Raw genomic sequence first — 13588 nt, forward strand, 5'->3', positions numbered from 1 at the left:
GAAATGCTACATGCAGAAAGGTCTCCTAGTCATTTAATTTAATAACTGCAGTATCTCAAGACACGTTCGGAATTAAAATGAGGGCATAAAGAGTCAGAAACAGGGTAATGCTCTGAAAAACTACTTATTTTCCATGAAGTTGATTGCCTTTCAGTGAATACACAGGTGTCTAACTTCACAGATTTTGCTACACAAAATGAAAGAATTTTGCAATAAGGTATTTAGCCAGGATAAACAGCACCAAAAAAAACCTATGTTGCATAGATACAGCCTCTAATGTGTGCTTGATAATTCTGGCAAATAGCAGAATGCAGGCAAGCCACCAATGAGCGGCTTTTTTCACCAAGATCACAGATATTCCAAATTTACTGCTATGAGGGGAAGGGGATGGCAGTGGTGTGCAGAAAATGAATTAAAGCAGAAAATTCAGTAAATAAGCATGGCAGATTAGAATGCTGTTCAAATCTGTTTTAGTAGTTAAAAACCAAAACATCACGCTTCAGCAGATTGTCTTAAATGCATTTCCATGATGAAAATAAGCTTAGTATTATACTCCGTGTAGACTGTAACATCTTTTACTTCAAATTAGCCCAAACTTGCACAAGTTAACAAGCAGAAAACTCAAATAATCTGTTGTGTTATTTAATAACTGCAGTTATCACATCTCTCTCTTTCTGCGAGGGGGGAGTAGCAATTTGAACAAGGGCATCAGTGAAAATTGAAAATTCTTTCTCCAAGTTTTACTAATGGGATGAGTCGGTGAAAGAAGAGACAGAAGCTGGGCGCAGTGGCTCCTGCCTAGAATCCCAGCACTTTGGGAGGCTGAGATGGGTGGATCATAAGGTCAGGAGATTTGAGACCATCCTGGCCAACATAGTGAAACCCTGTCTCTACTAAAAGACAAAAATTAGCTGGGCATGGTGGCATGCACCTGTAGTCCCAGATACTTGGGAGGTTGAGACAGGAAGATTGCTTGAACCTGGAAGGCAAAAGTTGCACGGTGATCTGAGACTGCGCCACTGCCCTCCAGCCTGGCGACAGAGTAAGACTCCATCTCAAAAAAAAAAAAATGATAAAAATAATGATGTTCAAGAGATACATTGACCCGATATTTATGTTGGGGTGTTCTTGTTTTACTACTGTTCTATATAGTAGTAATTTAATTTTTGGAGACTAAAACCAAAATAGTAAAGAGAAGGCTACGAATAATGAAAGTTCCACATAAAATGGATCCAAAAGGCTTTGCTTTTTTTTTTTTCTTTCCAATTTCGGGTAGCACACTGGAAGAATTGCTTCAAAAAATTCCCCATCAAATTTCAAGGTACTCAACCATTTTTTCAAGTGCATCACCTAATGAACGATGTTCACGACCCTATATACCGGATTTTGTTGCTGAAAATGACTCAAGATCCAAAACAGGCAACATCCTGAAATGACTCTCTACTGAGATTTTTGGGGAATAACATGGAACAGATTCTCTCACGATGAACTTCAGATCTGTTGTTAAAATTATTCTATTATGTTACGTCAAATACTCAGACTAATTGTCCGCTGTGGTGCACGGCAATAATTGGACTATACAAAGGTTATAATCACACTGATACTCCTTTGGTACAGGTTTGAGTTTTGTGCTACCAAGGATAAACTATTAGTATTTTGACTCACACATCCTTATCACAGGTACTGGTTCCTTTCAGGATCATTGTGATGTTGGATGCCCGGGTAAAGTTTGCTCCCGTTACTATCACGTTGCTTTTCCCTAATGTCGATATTTTCTGTGGCTCAATGGACTTAATGTAGAAGGCCTATTGGAAATAAAAGATTAAAACAGGAGATCAAAGCTAAGAAATGGCACTGCTCCAACAAGTCTGTTTATGCGCTGCAGTTCGAAGAAATCACTGGGAAATTACAACATTTTGCAAACACAAGCAGACAGTGTTTAATGAAATCAATGAATTCAAGGAAGAGTGTGGCAGACGCATGTCTCTCAACATGTGACAGCATGAGGTCAAACCAATTAGTCTTTGTCTCACAAGACAGTTGAAAATACAGTCGAAGAGTCTGACATTCTGTCTGAAGAGCGAGGTATCACTAGAGTTTTGAAAATGCTCACTGCCTTACAGCCTCTGGAGGCTCACCGTGTAAGCAAAATCAAGGAGAGAAAGAGAGTGCATTGACCGTAGGCCAATGGCCGACTCATTGTTAAGTTGAAAGAAATGTCATTCCAGATAAATTTCATTCCCAAGAAAGCAGTTCATATTTTTTGTTACAGTGAGGTTATTTGAATCCAGGAGGATACTGCAAGGGAAAAAAACCTCACGAAATCCACCTGTTCGGTCACCTAATGTCAAGTAGTTGGGTGTCTAAACCACTGTGGCCATCCATGGTTTGTAGACACCACGACCTCCTGCTTGCTACCCAGTTTCAGCGGGCTTTATCAGGCCTAAGGTCAAGCACATGTCCCCTTCGAGTCCCTTGCTATCTGACTTTATGTCATGTAGGCGAATGCCACCTTCCTTCTCCATTTGTGATGCCTAATCAAATTCTCCCTTAAAAAAAAAAAAGCCCCTTATTTGTTAGCAAGTATCACTTTCCCTTTTCAAAACAAAACAATCCTGATTTCTTTCACTTATATGCTACAGATGCTACTGTCTATCGTTCTGATCATTGGACTGTTCTTTTGAAGACTATTTCCAGCAAGTCTGTCTTCTCCTTTTTTGTTTTTAAGATGGGGTCTGGCTCTGTCACCCAGGCTGGAGTGCAGTGGTGCAATCTTGGCTCACTGCAGCCTCTGCCTCCCGGGTTCAAGCGATTCTCCTGCCTCAGCCTCCCCAGTAGCTGGGATTATAGGCGCACATCACCATGCCCAGATAATTTTTTTGTACTTTTAGTAGAAATGGAGTTTCACCATGTTTGCCAGGCTGCTCTTGAACTACTGACCTCAGGTGATCCATCCGCCTCAGCCTCCCAAAGTGCCGGGATTACAGGCATAAGCCACCATGCCTGGCCAAGTCTGTATTCTTCTACAATATGGTGACCAAAACAGGACATAAGATTCTAAGATTCTAGCCAATAGAAAGTCAAGTAGATCTTTAACAAGAATGAACATCATACTCACACTCTTTTTGCCCCCATATCCTCTACCATCACAGAATATACTCACAGTCTTGATATTTGAAAATGACCCCAAGGTCTAGAGATGTTAAATCACATGACATTTGGTGAAATTCTAAATGCTGAGTACATCCACTTGGAGAACAAAGTCCAGGAAGAAGGCCCTGAGCCACTGGGAGAACTCCGTGATGTCCAACACCTGCCTAACACCTGTTTCTTGAAGCAATTGCGTATCCTCTGCTCCTTTGTGCATGGAAGGCTCATCAGGGTGGCCCTGCTGGGCTGCAGGGACTGCCCATCCTGCTGAAACAGACCTTTTCTCATTCTGCTTCTTGGCACACACAGGTGCTACATGGCACAGTCGTCCCCATCACTCATCAGTGCTTTGGATTGGTTTTGCAGATTGAGGTAAATTCATCGTTAATGTCATCACAGCAATGATGTAACGGGACACAGAATTGATTTTGGTAGCAGAATTTATTTTAATCACTTTGTGAAGGACGTTAGCCCTGTATTTATAGAATCACTAAGGGCCTAAAAGGGTCACTTTAATTATTCTGTTATACTTGACTGCATTTTATGGGGGAAATTATCTGCTAGAGTGTACTTGGATGGGGGGATTAGCAAAGCCTTCAAGATAAATCTCTTGCAAATGTCAAGTGTGTGTTATATAGCAAAAGGCTTACTCTTTGCTCTTACATGGTGACAGCTAAGAGAACAAGTGTTTACTGAGCACCTACAGGGTCCTTAGGCCAGATGTGTGGGGGACACATGATCTATGTATGCACTAGATCAGGAGTTGGCCAACTGTAGTCTGTGGGCCGGATCCTGCCCGTTCCCTGCTTTTGCATGGCCAATGATAAAATGTCAAAAGCAAAAGAATATTTCATAACATATAAAAATACATGAAATTCAATTTCAGCACCCATAAATATTCGTCTGGGTAGCATCTCTGGCTGCTGTTGCACTGCAGCTGTAGAGTGGAGTAGCTGCGGCAGAGACATACGGCCTGCAGCCTAAAATATTTACAGTCTGGCTCTCTGTAGAAAACATTTGCTGACCTCTGCTCTAGAGGAGCCCGCTGTCTTCTTAGGGGAGCAAGACAGAATTTTGTTTTCTGTTTTTCTGTAAACCTCAGTGCAGACTCACATTTACATCCAAGTCAACTATGATTCCCAGGTTTCTTTTCTTTCTAGATAGTCCTTCCTGTTTCTTCTATTTATCCGGCTGATGTCTGCTCAAGCAAAATTTTCAGACATGCCAAGTAAGTGCTACTTCTCTACTCTCTGCAGAGGATAGAGAGAGCCTTACAACTAATGCAAAAAAAAAAAAAAAAGATTTTTTAAGGAAGTTATATTTTGTTCCTTAAATGGCTCTACAAACACCATCAGAGGACTCACCACATCATCTTATTAACTTTTTATTTCCCTGAGTGGAGACTCTCTTGCTACTTCAAAAAGATTTTACATCCTTACTGTTTGGAGACATTTCCCTTGGCCATCTAGGATGGAATCCAGCCCTGGCCTGTCTTGTGAAAGTGGCTGCTTCCAGTCTGCTTTCAAACAGGGTCAGCTTAGTTGTCTTTTGTTTGCTGATAGAACCTCTTCTAATCTTAATACTTGGGTTAAAGAGCTGCCAAGAGGATCCTCCTAAATAAATAGTGCAGGTATAAAATAACATTTAAAAAAAAAAAGATAGGGGGCAGTTCTATGGCTGCACTGCATGGCTACAAGAATTCTTAGAAAAATAGCTTCTCGGCCTTTTGGCTAAGATCAAGTGAAGAATTCTTAGAAATACATTCTTTCTGGCTGGGTGTGGTGGCTCATGCCTGTAATCCCAGCACTTTGGGAGGCTGAGGTGGGTGGATCACAAGGTCAGGAGTTTGAGACCAGCCTGGCCAATATGGTGAAACTCCATCTCTACTAAAAATACAAAAATTAACTGGGCATGGTGGCAGGCACCTGTAGTCCCAGCTACTCGGGAGGCTGAGGCAGGAGGATCGCTTGAACCTGGGAGGCGGAGGTTGCAGTGACTGAGATCGCGCCACTGCACTCCAGCCTGGGCAACAGAGTGAGACTCCATCTCAGAAAAAAAAAAAAAAAAAAAAAGACAAAAAAGAAAAAAGAAGAAATACATTCTTTCTTTTTACTAATAAAGATTCTGGAAAATCCAGTACAGACAAAAAGGCAAAGAATCACCTCCCCATAAAGGTTCTACACATTTGGTATTTTAGATCAATTTTTGTATTTTCATCAAGAGTTAATTCATAAAACCTGGCATAAAGTAGCCAGCCCTACAAGCTTATACATTTCAGAAGGGTTTAACTTTAAAACATAATTGAGCTCAATACAAAGAGACAAATTCTTACAGCCCTATAGTGAGATTCCTCCCTCACTCTATATCCAAAGATTTCTATATATCAAATCAAAATGTCATTGACTATAACCATCACAGCCCTATGTTGTCCAGCAATTAACCTCTGAATAGTCTACTTCCTGTCAGTTGCATTTCAAAGACTTCAGGATTATTTTTATGGCTGCACAATTTGAACTTATTTCATAAACTGCTATGAGCTCTGGTTTTCACTTTCTGTTTTGTATAAGAAAGCACATTAGAAACTGGTTAATTAGGAGATTTATAGAATACCCAATCCTTTTTATTTTTTATTTTTAACTGTCATTATAGGATATTGGAAATAGCACAACCACTAAGAAATAGTTATCTCTGAAAAGGTCTAAGAGGATTACTTCTGACAGTAAGAGTACCTTTTGTGAAGTCTGACATCAACACAATTCAAATTGCCATGACATTAATGGAGAAAATGCTGCTATGATTGAAAAGAATATTGGAAAGAGGTGCATTAGGAGGGCTCAGTTTATTAAGGCCAAATTGCAGTCTATTAATCTGTTAAAAAAAATCTGACTATGGCAAAGCTCTCTGTAGGCCTGGACCTGAATCAACACTCAGGAAAATGTCTCTTGGATTTTCACTCATGAAATCAGTTCAAACAGGACTGGATCAAAAGTCACATGGATTCAAAACCAGCTGGAACACTGAAACCAAAAGACATTAGAGACATGAAAGGTAGCACAACTAATTAAAGGAAAGTGTCCTGTAGGGCTCTACAGGAGTGAGTATTTGGTTCAGGATTATTTAACATCTTTATTAATGACTGAGAAGAGGATGGCGCTAATATATTAACAAAATGTATAAATTGAGAAGAGTGGTAAGCAGCAGTGGAAATGGGAAAGAGTAAGAGGAGGTGAGATATGGAAAGAAAATAGCAAAATACAGTTCCAGCCAAGAAAACAGAGAGCGAAATGGGAAAACATGGTTAACCATTTGATGCCCATCTCCTGGGACAAATGCCTTTTCATGGGGGCCCCTCATACAGGCTCCAGGGAACTTGAGATGTGATTTAGGTTGGCTCTGGGAATGCCAAGAGTTAGCAGTGCCTCCTGACGCAGAGCTTGAGACTTCTAGGGAGAAGGTGACAGATCAAAGCCCTGTGCGAAGAGATTGAGACTCAATTCTCTGAGCTGCAGACTCTAAAAGGAGGCTGCCTTGGCTGCCAAGGCCACTCCCTGAACAACTTGCTATTCCTCTTGGCCCTTGAGCCTTCTGAGTGTGGCTCCCCAGACCTGGACTGGGTGACCAAAACTCCAGGGCCAGGGAGGGCAGCTCTTCCCAGCCAGTGGAGAGCCCTGATTGCAACTTAAACCCAGGTTCTCAGAGTCCACCCTTGGCCAAGATTCAACTCATGCATGAGATTCTTGCTGCTCCCAAGGGCCTCAGTTGCCTCCCTAAGCCTCTTCTCTCTCTGTCGTGGAGCAGATGTCCAGTCTTGTCTGGGTCTGACTCCTCCCCTCTGACCACACCCTGCCCCACCCTTTTCTCCCATATCTTTGAGGTGAATACACTCCCCACACAGCCTGGCCAGGTTGGAGGTCTCGCTTCCACCCTACCTGTGAGGCACAGATCAGGGCAGGCTTTGATAGTCTAATATCAAGAGAAGCCAAGATTAGAGTCCTTTCTTCCAGATTGACTTTTATTAATATCGGTAGTATGGTTTAACCCATGTTTATGTCCAATTTAGGGCATACAATGTAGGTTAGTGGTTAAAACTACATTGAGTCAGATTGCCTGGATTCACATCTCGTACTACCATTTACTCTCTCTGAGCCAAAATCTCCTTATCTATAAAATGGCGAAAATAGGTCCATTGTGAGACTTAGATACTGCACTCAGCGCATGGCACGGGCTCAACAAACATTGCTACCACTGTTCAATTGAGTACATTCTGGCATTCTCTCTTGTATCTTTTTCTGTTGTGCACATTCAACTGCTTCACGAAAACGAATATTCTAAGTTCTACCATGTCGGCTCCATGCAGCCATGCGTTTTGCCTGTCTAGCACATAGTAGTTGCCCAACAAACACATTTTGAATGAATGAATACATGAATGATTATAAGTTAATTCTATAGTACCTGGCCCTATGCTAGGCCCATAGAAACTACTCAGCAAGGTATATGTGAAATTGATTTTCACTCTTGAAGGCAAGGTCCCCAAAAGCATTTATTTGGATTGCCTGTGAGAGGTCAAAAATGCATATTCAAAAGTGATGGAGGTGCCAGGTGTGGTGGCTCACACCAGTAATCCCAGCACTTTGGGAGGCTGAGGTGGGTGGGTACCTGAGGTCAGGAGTTTGAGAACTGCCTGTCCAACATGGTGTAACCCTGTCTCTACGAAAAATATAAAAAATTAGCTGGGCATGGTGGCAGGCACCTGCAATCCCAGCTACTTGGGAGGCCAAAGCGGAGAATCACTTGAACTTGGGAGGCAGAGGTTGCAGCGAGCTGCGGCTGTGCCACTGCACTCCAGCTGGGACAACAAGATTGAAACTCCATCTCGGGGAATAAAAAGTGATGGCGGAAGAGAAGAGGAGGTGCCAGGAAGAGAAAGAAAACCACTTGAATATAAATTGCCAGGAGATATGACCTTGTATGGTTTATTTCTGCCCTATAGTGATAAACATATTGAGAGTAACGACAGATATCAGAATGACATCATATCGGAAATCTTCACCATCTCTCCTTGAATGCACAAAAGAGAGGGGAACTATCTCTACTCTCACGGGGTAAAGGCACCAGATATAAGAAGGTTAAGAAATGGAAGGAGAAGTGGTTAGGGCAGGGTGACAGGGCCAATGGTCCCGACAAGTTTCAACTACTAAATCTGTGGAGACAGACGGACAGACAGACAGACGGTCAGACAGACAGACAGACAGACAGACCGACAGACAGATGGTCAGACAGACAGACGGTCAGACAGACAGACAGACAGACAGACAGATAGACAGACCAACAGACAGATGGTCAGACAGACAGACAGACAGACAGACAGACGGTCAGACAGACAGATGGTCAGACAGACAGATAGACGGTCAGATACTGGCCTTTATAGCTTGAAATACTCCTCCAGGGTCATACATAGATTTCTGAGCTCATTTCTCTACTGTGGTCACGCATTTCTCTAATGCAGCCCCCTTGGCAGATGATGGTATACGTTTCAGGGTCAGGACACAGGGGTGGGTCTTGAGGTCACAGAACAGTGTGAGGGCTACCGGCTTTGTAGGGATTGAACCAAGACCCTACCTCATAAGTACCAGATCCTTGGATTAGCAAATCCATACACTAAAAAACTCAAATAAGGTATCTTGTATAGCATTCCACTGCCACTGAAGAATCAAGTCAAAACTCCTGGGGCTGGTATGTGAAGCCCTACAGATGCAGGCTCCAGCGTCATTTCAACCCTGGGTCTCATCATTTCCTGCAGCCTCTGCTCCTACTTAGGGTTTCCTCTAGCATGTGTCCTGGAATCTTCTGGCTCCTACCCCTACACTGTGCTTAGGCTGGTTTCTCTTCTTCGAATGCCTGCATTCATCTGTCTGGATGCTTCTCGTCCCTCAAAGGTGGGCTGAAATGCCATCTCCATCAATCAATCCATCTGTCAATCAAAGACTTAACCAACCACACTGATTAAGTGTTTTCAACCTCAAGGCACTCGGCTTAAGCAAACAGGAAGGACTAAGACAAAGCCCCGGGCACAGAGAGGCTCCCTGTGTACTTTCTGGTACTTTCCCTATTTTTAACATTTAAAAAATCTTGTATTGTTGCTTACGTACTCATGGATAAGATTCTTGAGACTGATGGCCAGAGATGTGCCTGATTCATTTGTATCCTCCTCATGCAATCTGTGGAGCTCAGTATAATGGCATCTAATAGGTGTGCAATAAATGTCTCTGGAAATGATCCAAGTTTAGGATCCTAGAAGCCTAAGACAGTGCCTGCCACACAGGAAGTACTCAGTACATATGTGATGTGTCCAGATGCACTGAAGCGAATCTGTGAGTGCCTTCTCTGGTAGCAAAAGAACCACAAAGACATTGGGTGCTTTGTTCAAGGCCAACATGAAGACCCAAAGTGGAAACCAGAATGTTACACATTCCACATGATAACGAAAGACAGCAGTGTTTCACAGAGCACGAGAAATCCCTCCTGTGACAAATAACACTCCATTCTCTAGCAAACAAAAGAGAGTTTCTGTTCTGAGACACATATTTAAAGAAAACATGTCAGTATCAACAAAATGTCTTTCTCCATACTTAGAGGGGTAATCCACAGAGAAGCACTGAAGAGAGACCTGGGCTTTTGTTTATTTTCAGCCTTCTCCTTCTCTTGTGGTGACCCCAGTCCTTTTAACCACACAGTTCAAAAGGTGCAGAGAGACACACTGCAGGAAACCAGGATGTAGTGACTTTATGATATTTGTCTTTAAAATTAAAGACGTTTAAAAAGCCGCTGCCTGGACCACGACTCGGCGATAAAAAGGAATGAATTATTGATACATAAAAGAACTTGGATGAATTTCCAGAGAATTATGTTGAGTTAAAAGAGCCAATCCCCCAAAGGGTACATCTGGATGATTTCGTTTATATAAAATTCTTGAAATGATAAAATTATAGAAATGAAGCCGAGATCAGTGGTTGCCAGGCATCAGAGATGTGCATGGGAGGGAGGAGAGAAATGGGTGCGACTGTGCAAAGGCAACCTGGGGAGCCTTGTGATGACAGAGCTGTTCTGCGTCTCGACTGCTGTCAACATCAGTATCCTGACTGCGGGGCTGCGCTATAGTTTTGCAAGATTGAAGGAAACCGGGTAAAAGATGTTAAATATTATTGTCTTACAACTGCACGTGAATCTACGTTTATCTTAAAATTAAAAGTTTATTATTTTCCAAAACAATCTTGAAAAAGAAGAACGAAGTTGAAGGATTCATACTTCCTGGTTTCAAAATTTACTACAAAGCTACGGTAATCAAACAGGGCAGTACTGACATAAAGACAGAGATAAATCAATAGAATAGAAAAGAACACCTAGAAATACAATCTCACAAATATGGTGAAATGATTTTCAACAAGGGCGTCAAGACCATTCAATGGGGAAAGGACATTTTTTTCAACAAATGATGTTGGAAAAACTGGATATCCACATGCAAAAGAGTGAAGTTAGACCCATTTCTCATCCCATATGTAAAAATGAACTCAGAATAAATCACAGACCAAAATATAAGTTCTACAGACCTTTACAAGTAAACATAAAAGTTTCATGACACTCAATTTGGCAATGATTTCTAGGATTTGATACCAAAAGCATGGACAATAAAAGAAAAAAAATAATAAATGAACTGGACTTCATCAAAATTTAAAACTCCATGTATATTATAGGACACAGTCAACAGAATGAAAAGGCAACCTATGGAATGGGAGGAAATAGTGGCAAATGATATATCTAAGGGGTTGATATCCAGAATATGTAAAGAACTCCTGCAACTCAACAACAACAAAAAGAACCCAATTTAACAAATGGGCAAAGGACTTAATTAGACATTTCTCCAAAGAAGACACATAAATGGCCAGCAAGCATATAAAAAGATGCTCAACATCATTAATCATCAAGGAAATGCAAAACAAAACCACAATGAGATACCACGTGACACACATTAGGATGGCTACTATCAGACAAATCAGAAAATAGCAAGCGTTGGTGAGGATGTGGAGAAAGTGGAACCTTCGTGCACTATTGGTGGGAATGCAAAGCAGTATCGTTGCCATGGAAAACAGTACAATGGTTCCTCAAAAAACCAAAAGTAGAATTACCATACAATCCAGTAATTCCACTTCTGGGCATATACCCAAAAGAATTGAGAGCAGGTCTCGAAGAAATAGCAGCACACTCACGTTCCTAGTAGCCTTATTCATCACAGCTAAAATGTGGAAGCAACCCATGCGTTCATCCACAGATGAATGGATAGACAAAATGTGGTGTATACATACACTAGATGGTTCAACTTTAGAAAAGAAGGGAATTCTGACCCATGCTACCACATGGAGGAACCTTACAGACATCATGCTAAGTGAAAGAAGCCAGCACAAAAGGACAAAGTCACTTATGTGAGGTACCTAGAGGAGTCAAATTCATAGAGACAAAAAATTAGAATGGCGGTTGCCAAGGGCTGGGGGGAAAGAGAGATGGAGAGTTACTATTTAAGGAGCATAGAGTTTCCGTTTTGCAAGATGAAAAGAGTTCTGGAGATGAATTGCACAACAATGTGAATGTACTTACCATGACTAACTGTACAGTTAAAAGTGGTAAAAATTATAAATTTCATTGTATATTTTATCAAAACTAAAAAAATGAATAAACCCCAAAACAACAACAAAGTTTAATTAAAAAGAAAAAGTTACAAAGCCACCGTCTTCCTGATCCAAGTCCTTGTCACTGTGTCTTAGTTTTCCAAACCAGTGGGATGAGAAAAGGAGCCCATTACTTAACAAGACCTCAAGGACTGCTAAGGTCTGGAGCTGCCTGAGCACCAAGCTTTTCTAACGTCTTTAATTAACTTTATGTCCATTTGATTCACATTCCCTCTGTCTGTTACTTAGTTCACCTGAAGTTACTACCAACTTCTCAGTGATGATTTAAAATGTGCCACTTATTCACCTTTGCACTTGACCTTAGGTAGCAGAAAATGGAGAAGTCAAAAACCACAGATTATGTAATGTCAGTTAATGGATTTCCAGCAGTGAAAAAAAAAACCCCACCACAGATTAGAGAAATGGAAAACAGAGCTTTTTTCTCCCCAGAGCCGCCCTTTTAAATCTGTCTATTTCTGCCAGACTCCAAGGTTAGCGAGGGCAGGACTTATCCTCTTTTTGAGTTCTACCACATATAGATGCTCAATGAACTTTTGTTGACTGAGTGAAGCTCTAAGCACAGCCACACGTGTTCCGCCCATAAATGTTTATGTTGTCACGTCCCCTCTTTTCAAACATGACTGACATGGTGACTTAGTAATTTATTATGAAGAAAATGCAAGGAATTTCCAAGGAAAGTTATGGATAAATAGCCACTTTTGAGAAGACGAGAGAAATACACATCCTCTAACAATTCCGGTTTAGCAGTGCTCACTACTGGTTTGATGTCCCTACAAAGCCAGAAAAAACAACTGAATCGAGGTTGGTTTGCACACTTTGCACAGACCTCCATGCACATGCATAACTCCCAGAAACGTAATTATATATGATGCAAGCTGAAATCCCTCAGATGGTAGGCTATAACTCCCTTCCAGCTCTTCCCCAGTGAGCCACAAAGTCACCTTTACAATTTTATTTCAACCAGAGCAACACCATTTTTCATAATTACAGAGTTTTAATTTATTTTATGTGAGTGTCCAGCCTTTGATGTATTGAGCTAATTAAGTGAAACTTGGTTAAAAACCAAAGATACAAAAGGGAATTTTGGTAGAAAGTAAAAATAGAGACTATTTTAAGGAACCCAAAGTAGTACGAGTTGTTGCCATGGTCATTCAAAGAGAGGTTTTCCCCTTAACCACACAAAAATAGAGTCTGACCTGTAAAGCCTGGTTGGTTCTGTTCCCCTTATTCTCCTTCAGTCTTCCTCCTCCTGACGTCTTCATGACAGCCACTGGACATTGTTCCTGGAATGGAAACATCCCATCAATGTCCACATGGGTGATAAATTCGAAGTGTGCAACAAACATAAAAGAGAAGGTAGGACAAGGCAGTCACAGACATTTATTTTTGGTTAAACTTTTTTTTTTTTTGAGACAGAGTCTCACTGTGCCTCGCAGGCTGGAGTGCAGTGGCACAATCTTGGCTCACTGCAACCTCTACTTCCCGGGTTCTAGTGATTCTCCTGCCTCAGCCTCCCAAGTAACTGGGATTACAGGTGTGCGGCACCACACCTGGCTAATTTTGTATTTTTAGTAGAGACGAGGTTTCTCCATGTTGGTCAGGCTGGTCTCGAACTTCTGACCTCAGGTGATCCACCCGCCTCAGCCTCCCAAAATGCTAGGATTATGGGCATGAGCCACTGCCCCCAGCGGTTAAGC

General features: G+C 41.6%; 1 protein-coding gene across 1 annotated transcript in view; it reads right to left on the reverse strand.

Moving 5' to 3' along the window:
* The window catches only part of PLXNC1 (plexin C1), a 163134-nt gene that overhangs the window by 70045 nt on the left and 79501 nt on the right, over nt 1-13588 (reverse strand). Inside the window, exons 9-10 of the mRNA XM_010340165.3 lie at nt 13088-13174; nt 1666-1805 (exon numbers count right to left, since the gene is read on the reverse strand). Of these exons, the coding sequence (XP_010338467.2) occupies nt 1666-1805; nt 13088-13174 (227 nt within the window). The remainder of the gene's footprint in view (nt 1-1665; nt 1806-13087; nt 13175-13588) is intronic.

Source organism: Saimiri boliviensis, chromosome 7 (assembly GCF_048565385.1).
Source record: "Saimiri boliviensis isolate mSaiBol1 chromosome 7, mSaiBol1.pri, whole genome shotgun sequence".
In the NCBI taxonomy this organism is placed as follows: Eukaryota; Metazoa; Chordata; class Mammalia; order Primates; family Cebidae; genus Saimiri; species Saimiri boliviensis.